The following is a 19,437-nucleotide window of genomic DNA, read 5'->3' as shown; positions in this document are numbered from 1 at the left end:
CAGAAATGAAAAATATACTCAAATTAAAAATAAATTTTGAAAGGTTCAATGTATGCATGACATAGTCCTATAATAAAAATAGAATGGCAGCCGAAACGGGTTTGGCTCAGTGGATAGAGCATCGGCCTGCGGACTGAAGGGTCCCAGGTTCGATTCCGGTCAAGGGCATGTACCTGGGTTGCGGGCACATCCCCAGTAGGAGATGTGCAGGAGGCAGCTGATCGATGTTTCTCTCTCATCGATGTTTCTAACTCTATCTCTCTCCCTTCCTCTCTGTAAAAAATCAATAAAAAAAATTTTTAAAAAATAGAATGGCAATTAAATAAAAAATAAGTATAATGAAAGCAGATATTTTGGTATTGTTTATAACCTATAGTTGAGTAAGGTAACCTTGTCTTAAAACTCTTCCTGATTTACCTATGTCTATGAGGCAGGAGCTGGAATTTATGTAGGTGCATTTGGGAGCCATATGGACAGTTTCCATTCCATGGAAGTGGACTTTAAGTGATGGGAGAAGAATGAATGTATTACCAACAACACATAAACTCATGATCCTTTGCAAGTGTAATGATAAGCATGTAAATTTTGCACAGTGTGTATTCTGAGAGCTTGAATGTTTTCCCTTATTATCACATCTATGCTAATAATAGACAAATATGTAAATTGATCATCCCTCTGTGATGCTCACAGCCAATCAGGAGTGAGTATGCAAGTTAACCCAACAAAGATGGTGGGCCTGTGGGCAGCTCACACGTGCACAGGCGCCTGGCGGCTGGGGGTTTGGGTGGCTTGGCAGAATGGGAGAGTGGACAAAGAGCGGGTGGCTTGGGAGGCATGGGGGGCTTAGCTTCCTCGGTCACCCCAGCTTACTCATTGCCATCTTGGAGACTGTCAGCAGGGAGGAGGAAGTCCCATTCCCATAGAATCAGCCAGAACCAGCTGTTGATCAGACAGCTCTCTGTGACAGAAGTGGAGACCAAGAGCACAGAGAGCACCAGGAATTCTGGTAATTGTAGTTCTGGTGGCAGACGTGTTGCGGGATCTCTTAGACCAGCAGTTCTCAACCTGTGGGCCGCAACCCCTTTGGCAGTGGAATGACCCTTTCATAAGGGTCGCCTAAGACCATCCTGCATATCAGATAGTTACATTATGATTCATAACAGTAGCAACATTACAATTATGAAGTAGCAACGAAAATAATTTTATGGTTGGGTCACAACATGAGGAACTGTATTTAAAGAGCCAGAAGATTGAGAACCACTGTCTAGACCAGTGATGGCGAACCTTTTGAGCTCAGCGTATCAGCATTTTGAAAAACCCTAACTTAACTCTGGTGCCGTGTCACATATAGAAATTTTTTGATATTTGCAACCATAGTAAAACAAATATTTATATTTTTGGTATTTATTTTATATATTTAAATGCCATTTAACAAAGAAAAATCAACCAAAAAAAATGAGTTTGCGTGTCACCTCTGACACGTGTAAGGTTCGCCATCACTGGTCTAGACACTAGAGCAAAGTGAGCATGGAGCAAGTCACTGTTGCGGGTGGGGGATGGAGGGAAAGCAAAGGTGAGAGACATAAGTAAACTCAGAGTGTTGAGAAAAAATTGAAAGGAAGATATCCTGCTCTGACCGGTTTGGCTCAGTTGATAAAGTGTCGGCCTGTGGACTGAAAGGTCCCAGGTTCAATACTGGTCAGGAGCATATACCTTGATTGCGGGAACATCCCCAGTAGGAGGTTTGCAGGAGGCAGCTGATTGATGTTTCTCTCTCATCGATGTTTCTAACTCTCTATCCCTCTTCCTTTCTCTCTGTAAAAAATCAATAAAATATTTTTTTTTTAAAAGAAGATGTCCTGCAACTTCTAGGAAATCTCCACCAATAGAGCAAAGAAAAAAAAAAGACCTCTATTATTCTGTGAGCATCAAACCAAACTGGGGTGGGGTCTCAGACAATTGGCTCATATGATTGCAAAGACAGACAGAAATTCTGGGATTGGAGAAGGATCCCCTAAGGGCTCCCAGACTGGAGAAGGTGCAGGTCGGGCTAAGGGACCCACCCCTATGCATGAATTTCATGCCCAGGGCTCCTAGTAATACTATAATTGAGTATTCCTCTTCATCCAGACCTGCACCCCAAAACAATTAGATTTATGAAGGTAGGAAGGGACCTTCTTTCTGTGTCAGATTGTTAAAAAATATTGGTATATGGGGAATGATATTTAAATAGAAAGACATACAGTTATTTTGCTATGGACACAATTTTAATTACATTGAACATGCTGACAATAATCATGTTTCTATTCTATTGTTGGTGTTGCTGTCAACATAACTGCTGTGGTCATAAATCAAGCCTGGCTAGTGTGACTCAGTGGTTGAGCATCCACCAAGGAACCAGGAGGTCAGCAGTTTGATTCCAGTCCAGGGCACATGCCTGGATTGTGGGCTTAATCCCCAGTAGGGGGTGTGCAGGGGAAAATATCATTGTTTCTCTCTCATCAATGTTTCTGTCTCTATCTCCCTCTCTTACTTTCTCTCTAAAAATCAATAAATCACATATGAAAAATCAATCAATCAATTGAAATGATATTGTTAGCATTTATGTAAACTCCTTTGACAAATTTTAACCAACAATTCTCACGTGCTGTTGTTCCTAAGATGTATTCAGATACCTACCTCAATGTCTGTTTGTTATCTACACCACCACACTCTAACCACATTACTTCCTGTGCCCTGTGCTATTTTCAGTTCAGGAACAATTAAAAATCATAGATCCAAAGTCAGAGAACTTCTCCAACAGGAGATGTAGGGACTAAACGGAACACAGAGCCCTGAGAAGAATGTATCATTCCCTGGGCCTCAGAACGTAATTTGCTGGGATGTGGACCACAGTACCGTGCTTAGCTCTGGAGATGGACTTTAAGTGATGGGAGAAGGAGCACAGGTCATTCTGGTTTCCTATAGGCCTGGCAAGTTCTGTTTTCCTCACTGTGTCTTTCCACATTAAATTTAATGTCTCAGAGGAAGTTCCCAGGACACCAGCACCACTTCCCCAGCTCTCGCAACCTCTCTTGGGCTTCTGATTCCTCATTTTCCTGATTAATATTTTTATAATCTCTTCACAGACAAGCTCAAAGACATTAGGCCCCACTAGTAGCTGTTATGTTCACATTATGGATTGGTCCCAGGCTTTACAGCTCTAAGCAGCCCTCCCTCAACCTACTCAAAAATGCATACCATATGTTGTGGTTTGAGTTTTGAAAGAAAGGGATTTCTTGGGAGCTAAAAGGTGAAGTCTGATAAAGAGCCAGCTTCCATATCCCTTATTAACCAAAGGATTTTGTTCTTCTCATTGCAAGCTCGGCACCTCATACAACATCTCACAGGGCCTGGGGGGAACACATTAGTTCTCTGGGTCTTAGGATGTGGGCTCAGATCAGAGATTCAAAGGGAGGCAAGAGTAATATGATGAATATGGGATTTGTGGGAGGCACACATCCTACCCTGTCCATGTGCAGTCCACATAAAAACACTGCATGTGTGGAGCCCTCCACTCCGCTTCATTTGTCAACAAGTTTGTAGATTAAATGTAGCCCTCACCAAAAATTACTCTCCTGTATATCTCTGCATTTACCACCAGACCCCAAATCGTCCTGTTCTCTTTTATCCACTGTGAGAATGGAAAGTGGGACAAACACTTGACAAAAAATCTGGCTGTTCGTTATGGCATAAGATACATTGAACCTAAAAACCAATAAATCTACGTATACTACTTAATTATGAGCATGAAATTGTCCGTTATTTCAGAAGACTGACTGGGATCCCACCAAGGCCTGCGTGCACATTCACTGCAGATTCAACTCCCTGCCCTTTGACTGCGGGGAGGGGAGGAAGAATAGGCTTGTTTTCAGGTCTGGGGACTGCCCTAGGCTGTAAGCCCACTGGAGAGTGAGGCCAATAAGGAGAAAACAATAAAAAAGAAAAAAAAAAGTATGCCTGGTGTGTGTGTGTGTGTGTGTGTGTGTGTGTGTGTGTGTACCAGAGGCAGATCTTAAGCAGTCTTGACAGTGGTGTCAAAGACCTGAAAAATGTGGTATCTAAACATTCAGGTCTTTCTTTCCTTGGAACTAAGGACTTTATTCTGAACTGGAGGACCAGAATTCCAATAACTGAAAACTCCAGGAGTTGATTTGTCAATAATTGAGGAGTATTGCTAATAAGTCATAGCCCCATGCATCATAGCAACAGAGAGTAAGGAAGGCAGAGGTCAAAGGGAAAATTTAGATCAATTTCACACACACACACCACACACACACACACACACACACACACACACACACACAAACACACACATTGTAATATCCACCTTGCAATCCCTATTACATCAAAGATATTCCAAAATGAGATATTTAGATATCCCTGTGGCCATGGAGAGATGAGAGCAGATAATAATTGACAAGAGAGCCCATTTAATTGATTAGTTAATTCATTAATGTATTTATTTTAACTTTTATGTCTTTGAGGACAGATTTGGGAATAAAAATTTCAAAAGACAAGAACATGGTGTGAATATTCATTGCCGAAATCATGCATCTATCTCTTTGGAGAACTGGCTTTTCTCCTGTTCCTGAAAACTTGAACCTCACTGCAAAAGTAAGGCTGAACTGGAAAACAAAACCCCGTTAAGAAATCCCACAATTGTACTTCTTAAATCATTTCTGTGAATAATAACTTTTTTTATTAAAATTAATTTTTTAGCATTGACATTGTTACAGATAGACAGCCCCCTGTAACCTCCTTTTTCCCACATTAACCTTCTCCCACACCCCCCTCCCTTGGTCTTCACAAGTCTATTGTCCATGCCCATGGGGTATGCATATATGCTCTTTAGCTAACACCCTTACCTTCTTTATCAAGTCACCCCTCACCCACCTCCCCTCAGATACTGTCCAGTCTGTTCCTTGTTTCTGGTTCCATTTTGTTCATCAGATTATTTTGTTCATTAGATTTCACAATTCTTTCACCAAGTTATTTTTATTTCTTAATCAAAGCAAGAATAGTAAAGTTGAAAGAAAACTAATATGTATTCTTAAAATCATTTATTTCAGTCACAGTGAGAGGCAAACAAAAATGAATCAACAGTATACTTGATGACTAATTATGTGCTAGCCATGAAAGAAATTATTGAAAATATTCCACGGTTTAATTTTCACAATAATGCATCAGGTAAATTTCATATTATTTTATAAATGTGAAACTGAATTGTGTACAATTTAGATTATTTGATCAAGGCTAATATGCAGTAACACCAGACTTATAATAATAAAATTTTCACTCGCACACACAGTCTTGTCTAACACTGGCAGAGCTGCAGTACTCTAGACAACAGCACAGAGATACCTGGGATCTGAAACATGAGACTTTGGTAAAAACTGCCCTTGTGCCCCTGAAAGCAAAACTATCTCGTGACACACTGACACCGCTTAGATTTCTCAGTAATTAGTGGAGAAATATTTATTCAGTTGAGACACTTACATGTTATATACTTAATGACATTTTTCTTCTCACAGTGATACTAACTATGATATGGTTTTATTACCAGGATTATTAAAAGAAAACAAATTGGCATTCAGGTATTTTATTCAAAATTCACTGTGCATATTAGGAGAAATTGGACGTGAACTCAGAAATGAGGACACAGAACTTACACTCTTAGTACATATTATTTATGATATTTTCTTGTTGGCTGGTTGCTGTTGCTCAGTGGTTGAGCATCGACCCGTGCACCAAGAGGTCGCTGGTGCCATTCCCAGTCAGGGCACATTTCCTGGACACAAGGTCAATCCCCAGTAGGCGACATGCAAGAGGCAGCCCTTTAATGTTTTTCTCTCATCAACGTTTCTATCTCTCTCAAACCTCTCCCTTCCTCTCTCTCTAAGAAATCAATTACAAACCCATATTTAATATTTTCTTCTTCACTCCTTGATGAATAACAAACATCATGGGTAAACAGACAGACCTCTGAAAATTCATTCTGTAGTGAATGACTTCTATTCAAGCCTTCAATAAAAGTTGTTGAAAAGCTTTCCTTCATCTTCTCAGTCAAGGGCAGAGGACATGGGATTGTAGAATTTGGTAGAGATGTTACCTCCATACATGTCTTTTTTTATGAGGCATTAGTCATTTTCCTTGAGATGATAAAACTGATGAAAGGATTCTCTATGAATGCAAATAATATTTTGGGAGAAATATGGCACGAGGCAAATTTTACACCCTATTGATGAATGAAGCGTGTTCAGATGGGAGAAAACAAGTGCGGAAAAGATGGTGAGAACAGTGCAGGTTAGCTCAGCTCATTAGATGCACCCATGGCAACAGGCACTCCAGAGAAGTGGGTGAGGGTGTAAGAGGTTTAAGAGCTTGGAGAACACAGTGTCATGGAGACAGGGCAGTTCATAGGATTGAAATACGGAAACATTTTCTGAGAAAAGGAACATGAAGAGAATTTATAGATGAGAAGCCTATCGTTAGTGACGTTAAAAAATGAGACAGTGCCAGCATCATAGTCTAGGAAAACCCCAACACGACAGGGAGGAACACTCAGGAACAGGGTTACGGTCCTGGAGTCAGAGGAGGCAGAATCCACAAAAGCCTTATATTCAGAATGGTTCTCCAGCCCTATAACCCAGTAGCCATATTTAGGTTGAAATATAGAGCAAACAGATTGACTATCTTTAATTTGTCTTATAAAATCCATCCTATTGGAGTCAGGGTATTTTCCTCCATATACCCCCATAATCCAGGCACGTTTCTGTGACACATCCACCTCCCAGTAATGCTTCCCTGATGTGATAGAAGGTGATCCCAGGACACCAAAATTTATTCTATGAAAAAGGATAAACCAACGTCTAGGTCTCACTTGTCTCCGATCCTCAGAAATGACAATATTTGATTTATCCGTGGGAGGATCCAGGGTCACGTGTACTGTAGAAAAATTACAGGGTTGGGTGAGGAATCTGACATACTTTATTTGTGACATTGTAAGGCAGATATTGAGAATAAAATGAGTGGGAAATGGGAAGCATTCGATTTGGTTCTTGAGGAGCAGTACACACTGTAGAACTATAATATGTATGTGGGTGTTGGGAGGGGAAAACCTGGGTCTTTATACTAGAGACCTAGCAGAAAATGCAAAATTCTAAAAGAAAATGAGGACAAGGTGACTTTGTGATATTGTGATTTCTCCTTACCCCAGTAGCGTCGCACATCTGTGAGTTCTGAAAATAGAAAAATCCATAACATCAAATATAGGCAAAATATTCTGCATCAACATCTATTTTCTCCCCATATCAGGGAAAGACTGGGGTTTATGTAAGTCAGTACATGGAATAGGGGTGAAGAAGACAATTGACCACTCCCCATTGAATATGCTCTTATAACCAGCATGTAATATTCGTCTTCCTTTTTCTCTTCTAGCTACACCTAAAACCTGAACTTTAACCCCAACCATAACAAAAATCTGACAGCAACCCATTGCTCTGGCATTCCTCACCATTTAACATTTGTTGCATCCCTCCCAGGTAAGGAGCTTGGAGCACTCTCCTTTGCTTCATGGGGAGAGTTTTTGGCTTCTTCAGAGTGAAGGTCTTACTCCTAGAGATAACAAAATAGATCCACACACCTCTGAATTTTTGTCTCTCCAAAACCACTGACTTTATCTACTCACCGCAAGGAGTACTTGAGCCCCCATTCATGGACTCCTGAGAAAGGAGAGAGTAGACTTCTGACCTTGGCACCAGAAGAAATGTGCTCAATCCACTTTCCCAGTTGACTGCTGTCTGTCCTTGTAAAGGCGCTGACCTCTCAGAAGTAGTTTATTCCTTTCACAATGATAACTATCCTCTCACTTTCTAACTCATAAAAATCATATAAAATTATGTGCCATAGTGAATTTCTTTAAAATGAAAAATTTGGTACCCTGAAATAAATTAGTATAAGGAAATGTCATGCCATGGATGTAGATTCCCAGCAATATGACAAGAACGTGAGGATACAGAACATGGATCCTTATGTTTGAGATATATCAAGTGTGGGAATACTGTCTGGGAAGAACCAAGACCTTTCAATTCCACCGCCCAGTAGGAGGCCTCCAGAACTACATCTGAGATTTCAGGTTCTCTGAGAAAAAATATAACACTTGGAAAGGAAGATATTATGAATGCTATACTACTAGTGGTCTGAATTTCATGTGTTTGGAATAGATTAATGCAGTCAGGTAGGTGTTAAAATTTAGACACAAAGATGCTGCCCTTCCATTCGGATTTCAAAAGTGCATGACCAAGATGGATCAACTGTTTTTCCCAGGGTCAAAATATTCCTTAATATTCAAGTCAGCCTTTGGAAAATAAAGAGAACCATATCTTCTATTCAGAGAGCAGAAATTTAAATATAAAGGAGTTGTCTCAAATTCTGAGTGCTTAGGAGGTAAAGACGACATGACATTCCCACAGTCAATACATCACCTGTTACATGTGAAAATCTGATTTAGATACAGGCATGCTGAATGCATCGAATTTATGAAGTCAGATGGGTCTGATACTGCAACATCTTATGTTTAATTGCTACTAACCCAAACTTTGCAACTCGCCTCAACTAAATTGCCTACATAAAATCTGGTTCATTGTAAACAGGTATACAATACACAAGCCATATGTGAACAGAAATTTAAGATAAAACTACATCAAATGTTTCTGCCCTGAGCAATATTTTATTCTTATTAATCACCAGGTATCATTAATGTCTTTAAACACTTTTTACAGCACAAAAAGACCATCTCTGGTCTTCCATACATACCTTTCCATAATGCCTTTCACATCCTAAGAAGGAAAGAGACACTATAAGTCATGAAGTAATAAGCTCTTTCACTAACAAAACTTCAACACATCTCCCCTCTCCACCCACCTGACCTGGTGGGAATAGAGATGGTCCGAATGTGAGAGCAGGTTAATATAATGCCTAGTAAAGAAGCCACAGGAACCAGTAACTTAGGATATTTACTATGTATATTACTTTTCAACAAACAAATTACCTCCTCTTTTATACACCTTCGTCCATGTTACCAATATCCACTTGGTCACTATTCTAAACACTACAATATTTACTGTGTTTCAGGGTCTAAAATATTTATTCCATATTGTTAACTATTTTCAGTCATCTGGCCTTGTTTCTCATCACAGGTTTCTCCTTGTTACATCCTCTTTCTAAAATCAATAAACACATATTTTTTTTAAAGTCACCACAAGGCTGGTAGGAGGGAAATGAAACTGGCTGGTACCACACCCACAGGTGTAAATTATGAAATGGGACCCCCAACTCAGCCTGAGAGGCAATCCCACACACTGATGTGCCAATGGCAATCAAGGCTCAACTACAACAAGAAAGCACCCACAACCCAAACATTAGACACCCCTAGAGAACCTGGTTCAGATGAATACAAGCTGCAACACTGGGCCCCAGGGGAAGCCTGCTACCTAAGGCCACTCTGCCAAGGTTGGGAGATGTGGCAGATATACCAAACACAGAAATAAACATAGAAAGGCAGCCAAATGAGGAGACAGAGAAACATGTCCCTGATGAAAGATCAGGACAAAATTTCAGAAAAATAACTAAATAAAATGGAGGCAAGCAATCTACCAAATGCAGAATTCTAAACACTGGTTATAAGGATGCTCAATGAACTTAGGGAAAGAATAGATTATCTGACTGAGAACTTCAACAAAGAGAGAAAAAACATAGAAAGGAGATAGAAAGCATAAAAAACATCCAGTGAGAAATGCAAAATACAAAGAAAAAAGTCTTAAAAATAGCAGGAGAAAAGCAGTTAGTTACCGATAAGGGGGCTCCGTAAGTATCCCAACTAATTCCTCAACTCAAACTTTGCTGGCCAGGAGGGAGTGACATGATATATTCAAAGTGATGGAAAGCAAAGACCTACAACCTAGATTATTCTACCCAGCAAGGCTATTTATTATTATTATTATTATTATTATTATTATTAATATTAGCAAGGCTATTATTTAAAATTGAAGGAGACATAAAGAGCTTCCTAGATAAGAAAAAGCTCAAGGAGATAATCACCACCAAATCAGTATTATAAGAAAGGTTAAAGAGACTTAAGAAAAAGAGAAAATATAAAACAAAAATGTAAATAGGAAAGTCATCGTGATGTAGAAGACATGACCAACATTGTCAACCAGCCCCACTTAACAACTAAAGACCCTTTCACCCAATCAATACACACTTCAAATTATTTTCAAATTCACATAAACAATATGGACATACAATATTTTAGTAGAAAAAGCAAGTCAACACATCTATAAATTTGAAATAATAAAACATATGTTTCTGATTAGAAAGGAATTAAATTCAAAATACACAGCAGAAAAAAAAGTAAAAGATCACCAGGTGTTTGTACATTAAACAACACCATTTCAAATATTTCAAAGGTTAAGAGAAAAAAAACAAAGAAAATTTGAAAAAAAGTTAAATTGATTCAAAATAACAGGGACTAGAAGGTGGAGCTCAGTGCTTAAGGACTGACCTATGAACCAGGAGGTCAAGGTTCAATTCCCAGTCAGAGCACACACCAGGGTTGCAGGCTCCATCTCCAGTAGGGGGCATGCAAGTGATAGCTGATCAATGATTGTCTCTCATCATTGATGCTTTTATCTCTCTCTCTCTCCCTCTCACTTTCTCTCTGAAATCAATAAAAAGCAAACAAATAAATAAATAATCCAAAAGTATGGAATATAGCTAAAACAATGCATTTATAACATTAAAAACTGTAAGAGAAGAGACGGTGAAGTCAGTGGTCAAAATTCCTACTTTAAGCCTTGGGTGGTATAGCTCAGTGGTGAAAGTGTCGTCCCCAAAACCAAAGACTCCCACATTCAATTTCTGGTGAAGGGCATGTACCTGTGTTGCAGGTTTGATCCCTGGCCTCCTTTGGGGTGTGTGCCAGAGGCATCCAATGAATGTGCCTCCCTCACTTGATGTTTCTCTCTCTCTCTCTCTCTCTCCCCCTCTCTCTCTCTCTCTCTTTCTCCCTCTCTCCCTCCCTTCCTCCTTATCTGCTTCCCTCCCTCCCTTTCATTCTCTCTAAACTCTAAAAATCAATGGAAAAAATATCCCAGGGTGAGGATTAACAAAATAAACAAAAAATTCTCACTCTAATAAACTAGAAAAATAACAAAAAAATTAAATACAATGTACACACAGAAACACATCACACTCTGATTTATGAATGTGCATTTACATATACACACACAAAGAAAACTATATAAGTGAGAGCAGAAACCTGTGATATAGAAAGGTTAAAAATAATAAATAAATAAATAAATAAATAAATAAATAAATAAATAAAATTTATTCTTAAAAAACATCAGCCCTTACTGGTTTGGCTTAGTGGATAGAGCGTCAGCCTGCGGACTGAAGGATCCCAGGTTTGATTCTGGTCAAGGGCATTTACCTTGGTTGCAGGCACATCCCCAGTAGGGGGTGTGCAGGAGGCAGCTGATCGATGTTTCTCTCCCATCAATGTTTCTAACTCTCTATCCCCCTCCCTTCCTCTCTGTAAAAAAATCAATAAAATATATTTTTTAAAAAAGAAAAGAAGATTAAAAAAAAAAAACATCAATGAGCCCTGGGTGGTTTGGCTCACTGGGTGGAGCATTGCCCTGTGGCCTGAAGGGTCACAATTCAATTCCGGTCAAAGGCATATGCCCACGTGGTAGGATTGATCCCCAGTAGGGGTCTGCAGGAGGCAGTCGATCAATGATTCTCTCTTATCATTGATGTTTCTATCTCTCTCTCCTTCTGCCTTCCTCTCTAAAATCAATAAAAATATATTAAAAAACAAACAAACAAAAATCAATGACCTTGACCAATGATAACTAACTTGGCCAAAAATAATCACAAAATCAGGAAGAAAAGGAGCCATTACTGTTAGCATTGTAGAAATGAAAAATATTCTAATAAATTATAATGATTAATTTCATGCTTATGAATCTGACAATTTAAAATGGACAAATTTCTATAAAGATGGACATTATCCAGAACTGACTCAAGAAATATAAAAAACAAACAAACTGAGAAATACTAATACAAGTTAAAAAAAATATTTTAAACCTTTTGAAAAAACATAAAGGCCCAGAGTGACATGGTTTCACTGGTGAATCTATTGAATAATTAAAAAATAAATAATGCCAATTCATCACCATTGTTTATTCAGAAAATTCAGAAAGAACAGAAGAATTTCAACTTATTCTAAAAAGAAAAACAACAATTCTTGGATCACGAAGAGATACCTGAATAAAGTTCTAGGCTAGATCACAGACACAGGGGCCTACAGAATACAAGGAATCTTCTCTTCACAGTCAATTTTGTACTTTCATTGATACATTAATAAGAACCAGATTTGTCCCTGTTGTTCATGCATTCAACAATTTCAATAACCTCTGAAACAGATACAGGGAAGGGTCACTGCAAGACCAATGGAACCTCAGTGTCAACACCACAAACAACACAGCCACACAGCAGAGAAGGAAACTTAGTCTTAATTTTCCTTAAGTTCAGATGCTGGGGCTTATTTCTAAGTCTTACCTGCAGCATCTCTACTGCTGACCCCTGCAACCGATGCTCCAGATCTGAGATGAGATCTCTCAGCAACTTCCTCTGCTGGGCCAGCTTACGCTCAGCCTGAGCCAGGTCATCGAGATTCTCTGCCGCCTCCTTCTCCAGCCTTTGCAGCTCGTTTTGCTCTTCCCTGGCCAGGATATCTCTCAGTTGTTTAAAATAATCCTGGACACTTTTCAAGTCATTTTCTATTTTATCCTTCAGGAATGAGAAAGACAGGGACTCATGCTATCAGGCAGAGTGGGATCCAGAAAAGGAAGTATTTGATTTGGATGTTCTCAGAGGGAAGAGAGATGGAAGCAGAGGAGCATTATTTTGTGACATGCTTATTTCCAGCCCTATCCCTACCAGGGAAAGGATAAAGAATGACTGATCAATGACTCTGGAAATATCAACTGTCAGAAAATAACAAGAAAGGGAACTCCTTGTAACTAAAACCCAAAGTCCTGCCTAGATTCTTGGTTAATTACCAGAAAGAGTCTCCTCCTACCTTCTTGGAAATTCTCTCTTCTTCAAGGTCATTATCCAATTTTTCAGCTTTCTGCTGCTCTGCCCTCAGCCTGTCCAGAGCTGCCTGGAGCTTTTCCTATGGGAGAGGAATCACTTCAGGGTCAAGCTATGGGCTCTCTCCTCATCAGAAGAGAGGATTAATGGGAAGAAATCAGGTTTACCTCAAAAGAAACTGTAAAATGACCATTAGAATTTGTGATTTGAAGGAAACGTGAAGTGGTGATGTGTTCTTTAAGACTCAGATGATAGAAGTCAGCATTACTATGTCAAGAGAAGACTGGTTCTCTTTGCCCAAGAACAGCAGTTCTCAACCTGTGGGTTGAGACCCCTTTGGGGGTCGTACGACCCTTTCACAGGGGTCACCTAAGACTATTGGAAAACACATATATAATTACATATTGTTTTTGTGATTACTCACTATGCTTTAATTATGTTCAATTTGTAACAATGAAAATACATCCTGCATAACAGATATTTGCATTATGATTCATAACAGTAGCAAAATTACAGTTATGAAGTAGCAACAAAAATACTTTTATGGTTAGGGGTCACCACAACATGAGAAACTGTATTAAAGGGTCGTGGCATTAGGAAGGTTGAGAACCACTACCCTAGAAGAAAACACTTGAGCCTGTAGTAAGGAAAGAACTTAGGTCTCCATCCACCCAGCTGCCCAGTTACTCCTCGTGTCTAAAGAGATGATAACAGCTTTGCTTGTGCATCAAGCCTCTACCTCCTAGCACAAGGTCTGAAAATACCTACTCTCTTTTAGAGTCTGGTCATCATTTGTAATTGTGTGGAATGTATAGAAATGTCCTTCAGGCCTTGGAAGGTGAGCATAGAAAAAAAGTGATCACAGGCCTCAGGACTGTGGTGGCAAGATAATTACAGTCAAATACAAAAGTTGAGATTTCCCATCAATTATTATTTTCTTCCCTGTTTTTCCTCCATCCTGGTCTCTTACCTTGTACTTCTGGGCAATCTCCTCCATGAGGAAGGTGTGGTGACCACGGTGCTTTTGAGACCGCTCACAAAGCCAGCAAATGATCTTCTCATCCTCCTGGCAGAAGAGCTGGAGTTTCTCTCCATGGTGCACACAGAGATCTCTCTTTTGCTCCTCCTGTGGACTCAACTTGACCTCCCTAAGCGCTTCCACAATGTTGGCCATATATCGATTGGGACGCAGGTTCTCAGGCTGGTAAGTGCTCCTGCACACAGGGCAGTTGCTCTCTCCTTGGCTGATCATGGACTCCCTGCTGTTTACAGTGATGCAGGCTTGGCAAAATGTGTGCCCACAGTCCAGGCTCATGGGTTCTGTGTGGAGCTCCAGGCAGATGGGGCAGGTTACCTCCTCCTTTACGTTCACCAGGATTCCTGAAGCCATTGCAACTGGACCCCTGCTCCTTTCTCTCCTGATCTGAGGCTTCTGCTGCTCACTGACCTCTGCCTGATTGGAAAGATTAAAGGGGACAGAGTAAGAATGGTAGGAATAAATGTTGCTAATTGTGTAGAAATGAAGGATGGAACAAGAACAAATTTGAAAGGATAAAAAGAAAAGGTGGAGAGACAAGGCAAGGAGCATTGTGACCTAGAAAAAATACTATTTGTAATAATATTATTTATTTTATTTTTTTTGTTAATCCTCACTAGAGGATTTTTTTTGCCATTGATTTTTAGACAGAGTGGAAGGTAGGGAGGGGAAGAGAAAGAAAGAAAGAGAGAGAGAGAGAGAGAGAGAGAGAGAGAGAGAGAGAGAGAGAGATGAATGTGAGACAGAAAGATAAATTGGTTGTTTGCCACAGTTACACAAATCTGGGTGGTAATCAAACTGGCAACCCTGGTAAGTGTCCTTGACCCTTCCATGCACAGGCCAACACTCTAACCACTGAGAAATTCCAGCCAGGCACATAAGAATTTTAAATACTTTTATTTAACATTGTCTTCTGTGCAATGGTTATTATTGCCCTTTACTTTTACTAAACCAAAGGATGACCTGAGGCCTTTTTTACAAAAGAAAAGATGTTTTCATGACCCAGCATCTCTCCAGCTTAATCTTTCCTGTACCATACACATCTCCAAACCACTTTTGGGTCTGGGCTTTTATAACTGTTCTTTCATCAGGCATTGCTACCCTGGTATCAGTAGGACTCACTTTCATCCTTTAGTTAACAATCTCCTTCCGTGTTCCTTTATCAGAAAGACCTGCTCTGGGTATTGGGCCTAAACTGGCAGTCAGACATCCCTCTTGCAATCCAGGACCACTGGCTCCTATCCACTCATCTGCCTTCCTGCCTGATCACCCCTAACCACTCTGCCTGCCTGCCTGATCGCCCCTAACCACTCTGCCTGCCTGCCTGATACCCCTAACTGCTCCACTGCCTGCCTGATTGCCCCTAAGTGCTCATCCCTGCTGTCCTAATCTCCCCTAAGTTCTCTCTCCTGCCAGCCTGATCCCCCCTAAGTGCTCTCCCCTGCTGGCCTGATCATCCCTAAGAGCTCTCCCCTGGTAGCCTAATCGCCCCTAACCACCTCTGCTTTGGCCCCCACCACCGAGACTTTGTCTGGAAGGACGTCTGGAAGGACATCCAGAAAATGTCCAGTCTATCTGTTCTAATTAGCATATTACCTTTTATTAGTATAGATAATATGTGACAATGTGTTTGTGTAAATGGCATGAGGAAACCCTTTATCAGATGTGTACAGAAAGTTAGTGAGTGACTTACAGAGACCATTTATTTTCAGTACAGAGTTGCAATGATCATAATGTATTCAGGGTCCCCCTTCCTACCTTACAGAGTTAATTAAAGACAAAATAGATAACTTAGAAGGTTCTGGGGAGTCTTGTTGGATAAATAGTAAAATTTCATGTTTGCCAGAAATATGCCAAGGATATTGACAGGAGCCTAATGGTGTGTATGTATATTGATGATGGGGAGGGAGATAGTAGCATAAAGATACTCATAGGATCACACAAGTCACATATCTGAAAAAATAGAAACACAGATAAAGTAAATATCAATCTTGCAAAAGAAGTCTCAAAATATTAGGCAAGATCATTCAACTAATTTTTCATCACTATGAATTACATGCTAACAACTAAACTAATACCCACAAACACCGAAATGAATCTAAACAGAGAGTTTAAACCACTGTGACCCTGACATCCATCTTGAAAGTAACAGTAATTAAATTATATATATATATATATATATATATATATATATATATATATATATATATATAAGCTGATGTGAAAAACACTACTAGAGAGTTGTGCATGTTGTTGGGAAATCAAATTATTGGGACATATAAAGGGTTATCCAGCAATTCAGACTTAAATACCTAAGGGTTGAACTGAAACCTGAGGAAGATGAAGGAAATAAGGTATATGGGAGAGAAAAAATAATTATTAGGTAAAGGAAATGACCCATTCATTGAAGATGCACCACATTGTCTAAGATGGAAAATGCAAGTGTGGCTCGTGTGAAAAAATTGCTAGGCCTTTGGCATCACATGAGCCTGCAGTGACTTATGGCAATTAGTGAATTATGTAACGTTTAGGAACACTTTGCCAAGAGCAAAAGTAATCACCAGTGTTGGGCTGTGGAGTAATCGATGGACCCAGTGGGTAACTGGGAAGATGAGTAGGATGCACAAACAGTTTCCCAGGGAGAGATGATGATAGCTTTCAGGACAAGAAGATGAAGGACATGGAAAGCAGGTGATGAGTGAGACATAGGATGAGGTAAGAAAGGATTGGAAGTTATGTTAGATTATGGAGAACAAAAGATTAACATCAGGCCTGGGTTCTTTCTTCCTAGAAAAGTAATATTGGATAAGTCTTCTAATAAGTTTTTCTTTTGTTTTTCTTCTCTGGAAAACTCATGAGGCCATAATAAAGTGGAAGATCGGCTTCCTTACAAGGCCAGATTGTTGATAGCAAAATTAGCCTGATGTGGAAAGTGCATTTGGATTTAGAAGGATTTTATATAGACCTCAAATGCCAGTTAATATGCTTAAATTTCATTTTTCATAAGGGGATTGTGACTTTTATAACCACCAATGTATCTTTATGGCCCATGGATGCTATGCCTATGAGTTTTCACAATGTAATTTGCACTCTGTAGCTCTAGGCTTACATAAACTTTAGTGGTTTCACACACATCTACTAAGTCTGGCTTCTTAAAAGGCTGAGATGACAGAAATAAAGTACCTTCCATAGCACTGTGAAGATCACCACTAATAGCTTCCCTAAGACAGCCAATGTCAGCATGCCCTGCATCCTGTCCTGTATCCTCAGCTCAGCTAAGTGACCCTGACAGCTTATATCTCACAGGTCACAAGATGGTAATGACCATCCAAATTGGAGATGATGCTGGTGGTCAGTCAAAGAGGCGTGGACAAAAAGGACCACATGCTAATCTGACTAGCTCAGGAAAGGCCTGTGTGGTAACCTTGCAAATTCAGAGACCTAAAGTAACCACAGAGGATGGTCTGAAATTAAAAGTTTTTAAAGTGCCCAGTGTGATGGCAGATAAATGGAGTATGCTCCATAAACAGAAAAGAAAGTTTTTAAACTCAAAGAGCAGTTTTGGTGGTTAGTCATATCCTAGGCTGGCCTTTTTGCCTAACAAAGTCAATCTTTACTTTAACTCAGCCTGTCTAGTGTCCTTTTGCATCTACAATAACATATAGTTGGAATGTCAAGGTAATTTTCTTTTTTTCTGGACCCCTCAAAGCACATGCACCACTGTATGGAGACCATAAATATCCTCATTGTTATTGAGCTAATTGTTGACTATTAACTATCCTACACCCATCTAAGTAAAAGAAGAATGTGTCTATCATTTTACTTTTTTCCAGTCCCAGAGGTTCCATACCCTCCCCTCTTTGCTTTCTGCTGCCTCAGCCTCCCCAATCTATCACCAATGGATTTCATGTAACACACTTATATCTTCTCTTTTGATTCTAATGTATAATACAAGGTGCAAAACTGCCATTCTCTGGAGCATTATGTCAAACCATTGAGAATCTGCTTCCAGCCATTGTGGACAGTTTGGCTTAACTAAACGCACAAAACTTCCTCACAGGTTTGAATGTTTCTTAAGTTACCAGAGGGTATCACAGAGTGATAACAGAGTGATGCTCATTCTCCCACCTGGACTCGGTATGGCCCGTGGCTACAGTCTAGGATCAGGAGCTCTCTCAGGAACTTCAAGTAAATGGGACTATGAAGCAAAAATGAAAGAGAAGATTTCAGTAGATGTTCATGTCTTGATGGTTGCCAAAGTTTGATGGTAAAAGAAAGATCTGAAGTATCAGTTAGGAAATTTTCCCTTTGCACGTGCCCTTGACCAGAATAGAACCTGTGACCCTTCAGTCTGCAGGCTGATACTCTATCCACTGAGCCAAACCAGCTAGGGCTACCTCTTCTTTTTTAAAAGTAATTCATGCATTAGATTGGTCAGTGTTTTGTCTGCTGCTGTTTCCTCAGTATCTAGAACAATGCATCACAGGACACAGTGTTTGATGAATAAATAAAACCAGAAGCTCCCTGCTCCCCATCTCTCAATAGATGATCATCTGGTAGACATTTTCTTATCGGCTTTCATCTTTAATCCCATTAACCTGAAAAGTGTTTACCTGTTAACACACCTGTGCCTCACAGAGCCTTCCTATGCACTCAAACTCATTCCCTAGACACATCTACAGGAACAGCAAAGACCAGGATAGAAATGACATTTTATCCCAAACAATTTTATAGCAAGTTATAATTTTGACATCACTTTGACCAATTTATTTCTTATAGAGATATTTTAAAAAGTCTTTTCGGTGTCCTCACCCCAGGATATTTTCCCACTGATTTTTTTTTAGAGAGAGTGGAAGGCAGGGGAGGGATAGAGAAAGAGAAGCATCGATGTGAGAGAGACACACTGATTGGTTTCCTCCTGCATATGCCCCGACCAATGGCAGGGATAGAGTCTACAACCAAGGTATGTGCCCTTGACCGGAATTTAACCAGGGATGCTTCAGTCTGCAGGCCAACACTCTATCCACTGAGCCAAACTGGCTAGAGCTTATGTAAATATTTTTGACAAATAACAGTGATCTTAAATTAAGATAGGTAGTCACAAAGTAGTCATCCTATCTAATAAAAGAGAAACATGGTAATTAGCCATATGGCAGCTACCCTTCCCATTGGCTAATCAGTAAGATATGCAAATTAACTGC

The 19,437-nt window shown here is 39.8% G+C and overlaps 1 protein-coding gene and 1 long non-coding RNA gene across 2 annotated transcripts in view; one reads left to right on the top strand and one right to left on the bottom strand.

The window, feature by feature from the left end:
* LOC111827153 overlaps positions 1 to 7,546 on the top strand; it is an 11,491-nt gene extending 3,945 nt beyond the window's left edge. Inside the window, exons 2-3 of the long non-coding RNA XR_002830663.1 lie at positions 4,532 to 4,656; positions 7,480 to 7,546. This is a non-coding gene — a long non-coding RNA (uncharacterized LOC111827153). The remainder of the gene's footprint in view (positions 1 to 4,531; positions 4,657 to 7,479) is intronic.
* On the bottom strand, positions 5,086 to 18,462 carry LOC111822979 (tripartite motif-containing protein 5-like). The gene is made up of 8 exons (XM_006094560.3): positions 18,365 to 18,462; positions 14,171 to 14,653; positions 13,187 to 13,282; positions 12,664 to 12,894; positions 8,857 to 8,879; positions 7,556 to 7,656; positions 7,254 to 7,280; positions 5,086 to 6,987 (listed from the first exon to the last, which is right to left on the bottom strand). The coding sequence occupies exons 2-8, from the start codon at positions 14,588 to 14,590 to the stop codon at positions 6,416 to 6,418; spliced, it is 1,470 nt and encodes a 489-aa protein (XP_006094622.1). The 5' UTR covers positions 14,591 to 14,653; positions 18,365 to 18,462; the 3' UTR covers positions 5,086 to 6,415.
* Between the last annotated feature and the right edge of the window lie 975 nt (positions 18,463 to 19,437).

This window comes from Myotis lucifugus, unplaced genomic scaffold (assembly GCF_000147115.1).
Source record: "Myotis lucifugus unplaced genomic scaffold, Myoluc2.0 scaffold_138, whole genome shotgun sequence".
In the NCBI taxonomy this organism is placed as follows: Eukaryota; Metazoa; Chordata; class Mammalia; order Chiroptera; family Vespertilionidae; genus Myotis; species Myotis lucifugus.
The sequence above is the reverse complement of the archived record's forward strand: the minus strand, read 5'-3'. Positions and strand labels throughout refer to the sequence as shown.

Coding starts and splice junctions, on each gene's coding strand:
- LOC111822979 (XM_006094560.3), bottom strand. CDS start 14,590: ATGGCTTCAGGAATCCTGGTGAACGTAAAGGAGGAGGTAACCTGCCCC. Junction 13,283..14,170: donor AGATTGCCCAGAAGTACAAG/GTAAGAGACCAG, acceptor CCTCTCCCATAG/GAAAAGCTCCAGGCAGCTCT. Junction 8,880..12,663: donor CAGCAGTAGAGATGCTGCAG/GTAAGACTTAGA, acceptor TTTCCTTCTTAG/GATGTGAAAGGCATTATGGA.